Source organism: Podarcis bocagei (genome assembly GCF_964188305.1).
Source record: "Podarcis bocagei genome assembly, chromosome: 2".
NCBI lineage: Eukaryota > Metazoa > Chordata > Lepidosauria > Squamata > Lacertidae > Podarcis > Podarcis bocagei.
The window spans coordinates 83,927,098-83,941,371 of record NC_138126.1 but is presented as its reverse complement, the minus strand read 5'-3'; the positions used below and the strand labels follow the sequence as shown (position 1 = coordinate 83,941,371).

The following is a 14,274-nucleotide window of genomic DNA, read 5'->3' as shown; positions in this document are numbered from 1 at the left end:
AATTTCAACCACCCTAAGTATTTTGCTGTCTATTAAAGTAAATCATTGCATTATGGTTTGAGAACTTATATGCATCCAAATGCTTAATCTAAGTTACAGTTTTTAGGAAGCGTAAATCTTCAAAGCAACATAACTTGAAAGCTGTCAACAAGTGTGTTTTTGGCCTGAATACAATCTATAGACCTTTTCATATATTCAAAATTTACATGCAGGAACCATAACAAGCAATAAATTTCAAAGAAAAATGTCTATATTTTTAGTTTGTAGTTTTAGCTCTACTTTGATGTGTCGGCAAGTGAAATACTATTAAAACAACATTCATTTGGCATTGGAGTTTCATGCCTTTTGAATAACCACAAATGAAGCAAGTATTATTTCCAGTGATATTTTATTGCAATATTAATGACTATTTGGCCAGAGAGAGTCTAGCTGTCATAACAGCTACTTTATTAAAAAGAGCTAATAATATTTTTTCATCTAATATAACAGATCAAACTACAAGTGTAATTAAATATTTTCAACAAGAGTAAAAAAGAAATTGTATGAATAAAATCCCGTTTTAAAATGCGGCCTAATGTTCAATACTGAACTCTGCAAACTGCATTAGTGAAAAGGCAATCCCAGTCAGCCTACGGCAAATTATGTCACACTTTCCATGACATGTGAACACTTGCAGGGATTGACCACTTTTTATTAGAGCTCATTTACACAACCATTTGAGCCTTTGGCAACTGTGGGCTTTGTCAGGCTATGCTACTGGAGGTTGGGCCAGATGGTGTTATTCACCACATGCTAAGCTGAGCCTACACTGCCTTTTGGTATTCAGCTGCCAACTGTAGATTTTCAGTAATGGCAATTGAACACCATAAGCCAGTCTGAACTCTGACCATATCAGCACATGGCACCTATCTGTCTTCTCTGATGAAAAGAACCACTACAACTATACACCCCAGCTTTCTCACTATATTAAGATGCAAGGTTTAATACATTGTGCATGAATTTTTTGGGGGGGGAGAATGCCATACTTCTCAACTTTTCTCCTCAAACCTCTTCTTCCTATACACTTTCCTTATCCACTGAATGTTCTCTCTACTCTGTTGCAGCCAAACCATGTTGCTTCTCCATTTACAACTTTGCAGAAATTCAGCCCTTTCTCTCTGTCTCCTTAGCAAAAACTCTCATTCATGCCCTGCTCATCTATTATCTCAGCTTATGCAATCTTCTCTCTGGTGTTCTGTTTTCTCAACTTTATACCCTCACATATATCTAGCACTCTGCTGCCAAAATCATTCATTCCCTGGCCATCTGATCACCTTAAATCCCTATGCACTGGCTTCAAATCGATTCCTGGATCTAGCACAACCTGCTTTGCCTTTATTTTCAAAGTCCTACACAGCTTCCCTGATCATCTCTCCACCCTTATAGCCTGATATATCACTGTGAATTCCTTCTCCAGATTCTTCAATTACCCAAAGATCTCCATCCATTCTCCCTTACTGCCATGTATACTTAGAACTGTCTGGCAGAACAACTTCACATCTCTCCTTAAAGCCCACCTTTGTATTAACCTCCCTACTTCTTAAGGAACAGCTAATGGAGTTGGTTATGTTTAGCCTGAAGAAAATGTGATATGATAGCCATCTTCAAATAACTGAAGGGCTGTCACACAGAAGATGGCACAAGCTTCTTTTCTGCTGCTCCAGAGGGCATGGTCTGAGCCAATGGATTCAAATTACACAAAAAGCAATTCCAACTAAGCATTAGGAATGACTTTATGAAAGTAAGAGCTGTTTGACAGTGGAACAAACTACCTAAGAAGGTGTGGACTCTCCTTCATTGGAGGTTTTTAAGCAGGGGTTGGATGGCCATCTGTCAGGGATTATTTAGCTGTGGTTCATGCATTGCAGTAGGTTGGACTAGATGACACTTTGGGATCTTTCCAGCTCTACAATTCTAGGATGCCTATGCCCTTCAGGAATTTGGCATGCAACTCAGTCAAAGCATGTGCAACTGAAATATCTGTATTATCTAACTCTGTTGATTCCCCTGTGTTGAATTTTAGATTGTAAGATTCTTGTAAGAAACTATTCTTTTGTACTCTGTAAAATGTCATGCACACTGGTGGTGCTATTATGGTTATTATTCAGTGCTTTTCATAGATCACAAAATAGCAATCATAACTTGTTTATACAGTTTTAACAGCTTGAATATATTCCATCCTCAGGCTCAAACCATTTTCCCACCCCCCCAGAGTGAGACAGCCGCTATGTTAACATGTACAGTGGTACCTCGGTTTAAGAACAGTCCTGTTTAAGAACGATTCGATTTACGAACTCCGCAAAACCGAAAATAGTGTCCCGGTTTGAGAACTTTACCTCGGTCTAAGAATGGAATCCGAACGGTGGAAGAGCACCAGCGGTGGGAGGCCACATTAGGGAAAGCGCACCTAAGTTTAAGAATGGTTTCGGTTTAAGAACGGACTTCAGGAATGGATTAAGTTCGTAAACCAAGGTATCACTATGTGATATGTCACCCCTAACCCACCCTCCATCACATCAAGATAGCTTTACCATCTCTCAACTGTACAATTTAGATAGTTTAGCAAGAGAGAATACTTACAGCCGTTCAAGTTGCTTTAGATCCTGAAATGCTCCACGTTCTATTACACTAATTAGATTCTCTTCCAAATGCCTATTTTAGAAAAAAAAGATATTTGTTGATGTTAAAAGTATAAGCAATCTTCAAATTACTCCAATTGCCTATGTAAAAAATAAATCAATCACAAAGGTTAGCTTCCCACTCTCTCCAAAACAAATGCTTATTATATTCAGTTAGCCTTCATCCCAAAGGGATCTCAAGGCAGCGAATAGCAAACCACTAAAATACAATGTTGCAAAACATTCACATTAAAACAGAACTATTAAACAAGCTAAAAACCAGTTATATTAACTAGGGAAACAGAGAAGATACCAACTCATCCCTCCCCAAATGAAAACAATTCCTGCTTAAAAATGAGTTTATCCATTAGTTTCTTTTCTTATCTATCATATGACAATGACCACTGACTAATAAGGGCATAGAAATTAGATGTGGCATAGGGGAAGGGTGGTGACAGAATTCCTTGGGTCAACTTATATGTTTGGTAGAAGACGGTAATAGGTTAAAAAGGTTGCAGTCCTATGCATTACCCAGAAATAGACGACAATGAACACAGTAGAACTTGCTTATGAGTAAACATATAGGATTATGTGATATAGGGTGTAGTAATCATCAGCACTACTTAGCTACTGAATGACATGTGCATCAAGTGTTAATCAGGCTTGAAGTATAGTTATCAAGTTAACAGAAAACCATACGAATTGAAAAACTCTATATAAGAGCTATCAGCTGATTTATATCTGTCTGTGTTAGATCTGTAATGTCTCTTTCATGCATGCAAGTTATTACTGCGGTCTTTGAGTGACTAACAGCCATGTACAAACTTGGCCTCAGGCTGCAATTTTAAATACCAGAATTCAGCTGAGTTCAACATGACATTTGACTAACCATATTGGGGGGGGGGGGCTTGTTAAAATCACACATTTTATTAGTGAGCATTTAATGGTTTGCTAACGCATTTGCACACAGATATTTCTACCACAGCATAACTTCAATAAATCAGACCATTGTCTGTTGTTGTTTTTCTGTTGGTGTCACTTATGAAATGTCACTTAGGCAGTAATGCTATTCACACTTTTTCTGGATGTGAACTCACTGAACTGAGCCGGCTTTTACTATTTAGGACTGCACTGCCTAAGTCTAAGTCAATATCCTACAGACCTCTACAGAACTTCTTGCTTACCAATTTAGTAAAGTCAGTTTACAAGCAAGCGAAGCGATACAATAGACTTATCAAAATCAAGTGTGGAAAGTACAATGTGCCCGACATTGTACCTTTGAAAAGTGTACTTTTAGCATATAAATGCAATACAGTGTATGCAGCACAGCTGTGTATCAGCTTGAAGACTGACAACACAGAGGGAAATTTATTGCTTGTGGTAGATAGCTGCTGAATACTAAAACAAAAGGAACTTCTTTAGGGAGACTCCCCCCCCCATACTCACAGAACACGAAGATTCTTAAGCCCAGCAAAGTCCACCTTTGTAATCCTTGTAATGTTGTTTCTGTCTAAGTCACTGCAAAAGAAAAAGTAAATTCATGTTTGACAAAAGCACCTGCGAGGCATTTCAACAATTTAAGAAATAACTATCTGTCTGAGAGGGAGAGAGAGCACCTAGGAAGACAAGATTAATTTATTCATGTCATAAGGCATTTAGCAAGTTTGTAAAGACTGGTGTGCCAGACATGACCAATTGGTACATGAATAATTTCAGCAGTTTGCTGCAGGCAATACTACTACTAGAGCTATTACTGTATTTCACTTTTCACAACTCCAATGTTGGCTCTATCAGTCTTTTCCAGAACAACCACAGATGGCTACTCAACTGAAGTTAATTAACTATAAGAAAGTCAGGGCACTGTTGCAAGCCAAAATAATAATAATAATAATAATAATAATAATAATAATAATAATAATAATAATAATAATAATAATACTTTTCCCAGCACTGAGCCGGAACTGAACCAAATTTAAATGTCACTATCACACCGAACTAGTACTGGTCCGTTCTGCAGAGAAGCATGTCTGGTTTCCAGGGCAGAGCAAATTGGTAGTGCATGTCTGCCTATACTATTGAGAAGAGTAATACTTTTTAAAATACCGGCACACATGGAATTTTGCATAATTTGACATTTTATATTTATTTTAATGTATAGGCAGTACATTAAAAAAAACCTCTCTTGATGTTAACACTGAGATTTTCATGTACGCTTTTAAAAAGCAAAATCCAGGCTGTGATAGTTTCAAATATTAGCTTTGCCTATCTAATATTACACACTGCAGTCCTGTTGTCTATTACATAACAATGCATTTTTCCTGTCCCTGTATTATTATAAAATCTGCATCATAAAAACTAATCATGAATAAAGATGCTACTTGACAACATGCATACAAAATGATTTTATGTGCACATTTTAAACTGATTTGTATTATTCAGAATCTAAATTTCCTTGATGCACAATTTGTTTTCTTCACATTTTCTGCTTCAGTTTAAACATTGTCTGTCATATCTCCACTTGTAGAATCAGTACTTCATGAAGCTCATAGTAAGTGATTTTTAATCTATGTGTAATTTTTAATTAATATCCCATCCTGTAGATAAACATATTACCTTGTTGCTTGTAAATACTAAAACATAAAATGGGCACATAATAAAAAAAATGATAGAATTTAATCTTAAACATGTTTATTGAGAAGTTCCAGTATGCTATTCAAGGTTAATCCCAGTTAACCACCCACAGACTTGTAGCCTTAATGTACAACTTTTGAATAATTTTAGCAAATCCATGACCCTGATTGGCATGACATGCTATATTTAATTTTTTTCAAACATGGAGTCAATTGTTCCAGTGGAATTTTATCCTTAACAGATATGGCATTCTAGACCCCTTCTCTCCTGTGAATTTTCATTTGTTTAAAACCATCATTAACTGGATTGTCAGGTATTTAGGTACCGTGAAATTATTACACAGGTGGGAAACCTGTGGACTCCAACTCAGTTCAGCCTGCATAGCCAATGATAAGGATGGTGTTACGTTATAGGGCCTAACTTGCTCAATAGGGTCTCTAGAAGACCAATTTCATGTAAAGGAGCTGGAACAAGAGAGAAAGCTATTTTCTACAAGGCCCAACCTCAGTCTTTCCTGCCCACACCCACAAGGATACTTAAACCCTCAAGTGAGTTTAAACTTTTCCCTTTTTCCAGCATACACTTTCAATCTAAGTATTTTTATTTATTTATTGTCCTGTGAAAGCAAGAACCTAAGAAGCAAATGCTAACAAAGACATAAAACATATGCTTTGGAAACACATGCAAATGAGTCCATCAGTCCTCCACTTGAGATCTGTTTGCAGTAAACTTAAAAAAAGTTTTAAAAATCACAATGTACCACCAACATCCACTTCCTGCTCAAACAGGCAACATCCTTGAACTAACTGGCTCATCTCCCTGGCCCACTGGCCCTGTGAGGAGAGAGAGACTTGGCAACCCTACAGGCCAACACAGTGAAAGGCCTATTATTAAACATTCAGTAGCAATTTGCGTATACAAAGTACTCATGTTTCATTGAGCTTTAAGAGAAAGCAACAAAACAGTATTTTGGCAGCCTCTTCCTTTTCCAGCCTGGTAGTCAACTGTTCTCCTCCTTAAACACTTCTCCATATTTTCAACTTTGTTACTTGCCACATATCACTACCCTCTGAACTCTGAAGCCTAAGTGCAGCCATTTAGCTTCGCTGAAATACCCACCTCCACCATTAACTCTGTCCCCTCCCACACCTTTGTTTTACCCCACACCCTTTAGCTATGTGACTTGTACCACCAGCTGTCCACAAAGTGTGTTCTCCTTCATGGAGAGCACGTGTTGCGGTGGGGGCCGCCAGGACACTCCAAAGTTGGGGGCGGGCTAACTGATCGTTGGCCACTGATGCGATTGGGGCTTCCCTTGTTGTTGGGAAGAAGTTAATGTTGCCATTTACTGATTGACAGCTAGAAATACTAAAACTCCTTGCACGAGGCTAGGGCTTCCTCTTTTCGCCCGTGCAGCGGATTGCCCGTCCCTCCCTCCCTAGAATAGGGTTGTTCGCTTTGACCTTGCTATGCCTGTCATGGGGTCGTCCGCTTTGGAGCGGGGGCCTAGTAGGAATTTTGTCCATCTGGCTGATTGGCTGGGGCCATTTGGTTTTGCCTACTGCGTAGCAAATCGTCACAACTTGTAAGGTTGCGGTTAGGCATTGGTTTGTGGTTTGGTTGGTTGAGGGGCATGGATTGGCTGTGCCTGCCCCTCTAATGCTGCTGCTGCAAGGGATTCCGTTAAAGGAATTGGGGGCTAACTATTGCTTGTCCACTCTGTAAAGGGGGCTCGGGCCATAGCAATGAGCTCCTGGTTGCATTTGGGGTGAGTGCAGGTTCCCTCCTCTGCGTTACCCCCAAGTGTATTCCCCTTTTCTGACTTTCGCATCGTGCGGAATGTCAGTCTGTCCCCCATGGTGGGGGCAGATAGTCGCAACCAAAGTCTAAGCAACCACTCACAAATTTGTATTTTAATAAAGTTGTGGCCAAAATTATGCCGAAAACCTTAAACAAAAAATTCTGTGTGATGTGTGAGTTATTGGGGTGGACCTGGGGACCTCGACACGCAAATACATAAAAGCTTCCTACCGTTTCCCTCACAATTGACTGCGTATCAGGAAATTGTTGTTTCTGCGTACCTTGTACTGCTCTCTAGCCCCAGGAGCCTTTGTGATAGCTCTGAGGGGATTTTCTTGTCTTTGGGTTGAAGCATAACAGGGCGGGGATTACTATGTATTAATTTTACTGGGTTTGGGTGTGAAATTATAATATATTTTTACTTGCTATATTGGTGAACTTGATTGGTGACCTTTTGATGTATACCAAATGAACTGTTAATGGTTGGGGGTTTTAGTGTAATGTTTTCAGGTATACTTTTTTATACTATGTATTGTTACTGTACCACAGTATTTAGATGGTTTTAGTTTCTTATGTGAACTGCTCTGAGCACAGACCTAAAATGTGATCTATAAATTGAGTACAACCATGGCCATTGCAACAGGCCATACAGGTGTCTTATCTGGTATAGTAGAATTCCAGGAGCTGCAGCCTAATCTAGAAAATTCTTTGGGGAGATCATAATCCTCCACTTTACCTCAATAGGTTAGGTAAACAGTCCAAGGTGTGAGGTAAATTGTTCCTCATTCATCACAATTGAATGGACTATAAGTCTCTTTCTTCACACCACTCACTTTCCAGTATAGAACAGGGAAAAGAGGACACAGGTAGGAAAAGCCTCAAGAAGGAAAGAATCACCCCACACTTACATTTGTTACAAAATATGGCACTGAACAAAAAATTATCTTGGCCAACCAAGAGTCTGAACTTTTCCTGGGTCCCACAAACTTGCCAATTAACTGTGCCACAACTTGCTATTTGTGGCCTGCTGCTGCAGTTAAAAGCTAGTTATCTTTACTGTGCTCAGCCTGCAGTTAACTTTTACTTCTTCTCTCCTCCTAATCGCACCCTCCTACCCTACCAGATCTTCCCAGAACCTTAAGCCTTCAAATATATTCAGCTGCCATCTGCACTATACATTTAAAGCAGTAACATCCCACTTAAAACAGTCATGGCTTACTCCCCAAAATCCTGGGAAGGATACCAAGAGTTGTTAGGAGAATCCTATTCTCCTCATAGAGCTACGATTCCAAGAGTTCCCTGGGAGGAGGGATGGATTGCTAAACTACTCTGTGAATTTTAGCTCGGTGAGGAGAAAAAGGATCGCCTAACAACTCTCAGGGCTTTTAAACCACAGTTCCCATCATTATTTTGGGGAGGCCATTACTGTTTAAAGTGGTATGATACTGCTTTCAATGTATAGTACAGATGGGATCTTGGTCATTTTTTCAGATCAATAAAAAGTATATCCCACCCCCTGCAGCTCTAATAATGCTTCTCTGTTGCTTGGTATCACCATATGTACTTGGTTTCCTGCCTCAAATCTGTGGTTCTAAGAGAGGAAGAAGACCCTCTGAGAGCTTTTGCGGGTGAGGGGGGCATTCCCACAAATGGGGACACAGCTGCTTTAATTATGCCCTTATTTATTTATTACATTTGTACCAGTTTTGCCTTCATAGAGCTAAGAACAGCCACATATGGCTCCCAGATGGTATTCTGCCCAGGCCAGATCCACTTAGCTTCAGCAGTAGATTAGAGTCACATGTTTCAGCTGAACTAATGCAAGTCAAGAGGCGGTATCTGGTCAACCTGGCACATCCCTCTTGACTTTATCTTAACATAAGTAACGGGCTCAATATGAAGACCTGTACGTCACCTGACAACAATCCATCTGGACCTCCTTAATCTTACATTCGAGACATACATATTGAGACAACCACTGGACTAGAGAATGCCTCATACTGCCCTCTGCTGGTTACAGTTCTCTCAAGAACACAAAATGTACATTTTCAGCAACTTGGAACTTAACTGAACTTTTACTGGGCTATTTAAGGGGAGATGAAAACACAGATTAGAGTAATCTTTTGTGTGAATTAGTGGGACCCACCTTATGTTATACATTGAAGCCAGGGTGCTAAATCCTAATTTCAATGTTACAGGACTGACAGTTTGTGGAAATAGCCAGTTTTACTATAATTGCAGATTTGAAAAAGTGGACTTTTTGGTAATGGCCAAGAAAATGAAAAAAAATTAATGGCATTTTTATCAACATGTAAAATATGCTGTCGCAATCACAGTACTGAGTTTGGAAAACTAGCACCAAGACAGATGTTAGAAGATACTGAATGTCTGTTGGAAAGGAAGTACCCCCATCTTCAGGGAGTGAGCTCCATTACCAGCTACTACTGAGAAGTCTCTGTTTTCGGTCACAGTACATTGGACAATGCCCACTGATGGGACCATGAGCAGGGCCTTCCTCACTGATCTCAGAGCAAGGATCAGGAGGTACTGAGGAAGGTACTCAGGCCCTGAGCCACTTAGGGCTCTGTACACCACTATCAACACCTTGACTTGCCAAAAAGTTGAGTGTCTCCATTAGTAGTGATGCAGGAACAAGTTACAACAAAAGAGTACATACCTACATTGTTGATGTTTCCCTTCACTATTACAGTTGTGGGGAAACAGATTGTTGTTAATGAGAAGAAAGTTAAACCAAAACACAATTATCACTAAAGCAGCTGTAAAAACACTGTTAGCTATAGATGCCAAAAATGATACCAAAATGTTAACATAAATATATGGTGCACATTGAATAGAGAAGGCATTTCAAAAGCACAATGAAAGTTACAAACAACCCATAGTAATAGTAAGTAGAAGGAGCGAAGTTAGAGATACGTGCAGAAATTTAGAAAGCAGTGAGGAAGTGCAAGTTAGTCAAGTTGTTCAACAAAATGTGTGCTGAGCAGAAGATCATTTTCAAAGTATTATCATGTATTTAATTCAGTATATAAAAGAAGAGATATTACTGAGATATTACTGCTCAAATGCTGTATCCTTCAAACACATGGTAATAAGTTTTACCAGTATTCGCTAAGGAAAATATGCACAGGTGGCCATCAGTAAGTTGTCATCTTTAAAAGAAGGTGAAGAAGCAGTTATGAAGCAAGAAGGGAACATGTTGGAGAAGGGATATTCTGCAGTTAAAGGATGCTACACCATTAACAATGGACTTCAGACCATATAACTTCCATTTACCTGAGTTTTGCATCCTCATTTTACATCACAGTTGCAGGGGACAACATGAGAGGATAGTGGCATCAGCTTCCAAACAGATCGTTCAATGGAAATTTTTTTACTAAGAAAGACATTTGGGGCTGTATCCAGTGGTGCCCTTCAATTCATGGAATATTCTTTGACCTAGTGTTGGTCTCCACTAATAAGAGAAGAGGGAATGTGATTTCTCACCATTTTCCCCCTTTCTCCCTGCAGCTTCTCTCAGCACCTTCTAGAGCAGTTCTGGAGATTCCTCCCTACCTCAAGGAAGAGATTGGGGGAGGGAAACAGCTGACTCCCTTCTCTTAGCAGAATCTTCTGCTATATCAAAGACTGAGTGAAAAAGCATCACTGGATTCAATGACAGATATCAAAATACCTCTTTCCATTCTCAGTTCTTCAAGCCCAGTTCTTCAAGCTCAGTACAGTGGTACTGTTGAGTTGTGGGCGAACATATCAGACGACACAGCGATTCTTCAAACAGCTCTTCTTTATTCTGAGGCCAGAACTGAACTGAGCTGAAGGGCTCAGTCAGCCTGCTTATATAGAGCTCCAGTACCTTGTTACTGTAACAACTTTCTAAAACTATCCAATCACTGAACGTCACTTTCGATCCTTCATTTGCATACAAACTATCCAATCACTGAATGTCACTTTCAATCCTTCATTTGCATAACTATCTACAGTATCCCCCTGCTGGCCCAGGGTGAGAACTTCAGTACATAACAGGTACCTCAGGTTACATACGCTTCAGGTTACATACTCCGCTAACCCAGAAATAGTGCTTCAGGTTAAGAACAGAAATTGTGCTCCGGTGGTGCGGCAGCAGCAGGAGGCCCCATTAGAACCTGAAGTGGTGCTTCAGGTTAAGAACGGACCTCTGGAATGAATTAAGTACTTAACCCGAGGTACCACTGTACACTTTATCACATTATTGCGATAAAATGTATGCAACAAACTGCTGAAGCACAAATTACTCAATAATTACATGGGTTAGAAAATTTTCCCTTTTAAATGGAACTGTAAATAATGAGTTTAACAATTTATCAACACTTTATGTGCTAGATTTGCTATTTCTGTATCTTTAGAATGCCAGCTATTTCCAGTAAAAGCAGCTTTGAATAGCCAGGAAACATTAACATTTGTTTTAGCATTCCAAAAAACGATTATGAAATGAGTCTCATACATTCATAACCTGCATGACCTGTGGCCCTGCTTCTCTCTCAGCAAATATGGCAACAGTTGTTACTCCCTACAACATATACTATTGGTTGTGTTCTTCCATTGTACCTGCTAGCAACCTCCCTCCCTATAGTTTTAAATTCCATAAACTCAAACTAAGGTTTAATCTTGATCATTTTTAACTAAAACAATCAAGAGCTTATTTCTTAATAGAACATTCCCAATACAACAGCCAATCCTCATAATTGACTTCAATAGAATAGTTCCAAGTTAAAGTTCTGTAAATAACTAGAAGCTCTTTCTTCACCTCAGTAGGTTTATACTGAAATAATTACCTATTAGGCAAACTGACATTCACATTACCTATACTGTTTGACATCTACATGAAACCTCTGAGTGGGGTCATCCAGAGGGGTTTGGAGTATGTTTTCAGCAATATGCTGATGACACACAGTTCTATTTGTCCTTTACATCTGCAGGTGTAGCAGTGGTGGTGCTGGACTATTGTCTTGCCTCAGTAATAGACGGATGAGAGCCAACAAACTGAAGCTCAAACCACATTACAGTGGTACTTCGGGTTAAGTACTTAATTCATTCCGGAAGTCCGTTCTTAACCTGAAACTGTTCTTAACCTGAAGCACCACTTTAGCTAATGGGGCCTCCCGCTGCTGCCGCGCCGCCGGAGCACGATTTCTGTTCTCATCCTGAAGCAAAGTTCTTAACCCGAGGTAATATTTCTGGGTTAGCGGAGTCTATAACCTGAAGCGTAGACTGTAGACTGTTCCACGCTAATGGTAGATTGTGCCCAGCTATAGTCACACCCTTTGTGTTCTTCCCACCAGCAAAACTTGGCGTTAGAAGCATTTGTATAGGGATGGGGAAGGAACAAAAACCTTTGTGGGCGCAGTGCAGCCAAAAGCAGCTTCCAAGCCAGGCCTGGCTACATTTCCTCCAAGTTCCCTGGCAGGAGGCCCAATAGGCTTGGGTCTGATTTGGATGAGTGTGGACCATGCAAAGCAGACCAGAAAAGAGATTGCTTACAGCCAATCAGTTTAAAGGGAAAACCCCTACAGGCACAATATGAGCTCAGCTGCTGGATTTTAAATAATTCCTGGGGCTAATGTAGAAGAACTAGTGGATTCAGTCAGCCAGAGTACAACTGATGTGTTTATTCAGTTCACTTTGTCTAACACAACATGCAGATGATACACATTCTTGACCATTAGCCTTTATGATGAGCAGCTTTTCTTCATTATGAGTACCTATTAATTTTAAGTACATGCAGCAGCCAAATTCCACTTCAAATGTGACTTTTAAAGACACTGGAGTACTACAAGAGTACATTCAAAGCAAAACCTGATACACACAAACAACTTCCCGCCAAAAAGAACCCACTTTGATGCAGCTTTTCAAACTCAATTGTAAAATAATAATAATAATAATAATAATAATAATAATAATAATAATAATAATAATAAACAATTCTTGAACTTTGGAAAAACTATTGCTATACCCTGCCAAAACTTTATATTTATAACCTCAAGGTCCAGCCTTTTATGCCTCCTGTAGCCAACTCCTACATCCGAGCTGGTGCCAAATGCATCGTCTGGGCACCCCAGGACCTCCATACACAGTACCCTGGTTTGCACCCTGGAGAGGTCACTTTGGTGCTGCTAATGCAGCAAAAACAGCACAGGAGGCAGCAGTTACAAGTTACCGATCTCTGCAGCCACAGCAGGTGCTGTGATTCTCCAGAGGTCTCCAGACAGAAGCCTCCAAGGGCCAGCCCACCAATTCAACAAGCCAAAAACCAGTTCATTTCTGTAGGCTCGGTTTTCTCCCACCAGCTACTAACAACCACCATTGTGGCACTTAGATCTTGGCCATTTCAAGGTGGAGAAGGGAGGAACAAGCATTTTGTGGTTTCCAAGTAATCACAGGGCACATTTGTCAGCTATATATAGTTTAGCATGTCATTGGTTGCTAGGACACCACAGAGAGCTTACCTTCCCCTCCCCTGAACTAAGAGAATAGCCATATGACACAAGTTGAAGAACAGCAGAGACACCTGTCAACTGTCTGAAATTGGCCCAACATAAAGGGAAAGAGATGGCCACACCCAAAACCACTACCCAGAGCACAGAAATTTGGCCTACTCCAAAACCAAGCCAAGTTACTGATCCAAATAATGATCCTGTCATCATAAATATCTATGGTACTCTTTTCTTTTTCTTTCTTTTTAAAAAAGGAGTGTTTAATGTTTAACTTTGAAGTAAACAAAATGCTACATTGTCATTGCTAAGCTATGGGCAATGAAAAACTGGCATATGACCTTCTGGCCATAACAGCTTTCGGTACGATTTTTTCCAACCCAAACAACAAACCAGACTTATTTATGTTGGCACTGTTAAAGGAGTTGGCGGGGGGGGTGTAGAAATGTACTTCAGGGTTCATGAATGATGCAGTAATGTAGCCCTCTGTGATGGGGATGAGGAAGCAGGCATTACACTCTCCCTTTGGGAGAGACTGAGCAGTTAAATTTTTCTTCAGCTGTGTGGCTAGCAGGATGTATTCTGGCTTTTAACAGTGGTAGCTTAGCAACAGGAAAAGGACAAAGTACCCCTGCCTATTGGAAGACTTTGCATTACTGTGGCTTCCCATAACCAGCTGCACATTGAACATTAGCAAGGGT

General features: G+C 39.9%; 1 protein-coding gene across 2 annotated transcripts in view; it reads right to left on the bottom strand.

Annotated features, from left to right (window-relative positions):
• The window catches only part of SLIT3 (slit guidance ligand 3), a 422,071-nt gene that overhangs the window by 386,840 nt on the left and 20,957 nt on the right, over positions 1-14,274 (bottom strand). For both annotated transcript variants that reach the window (XM_081184726.1, XM_081184725.1), the window contains exons 2-3: positions 4,104-4,175; positions 2,620-2,691 (exon numbers count right to left, since the gene is read on the bottom strand). In XM_081184726.1, the coding sequence (XP_081040852.1) occupies positions 2,620-2,691; positions 4,104-4,175 (144 nt within the window). The remainder of the gene's footprint in view (positions 1-2,619; positions 2,692-4,103; positions 4,176-14,274) is intronic.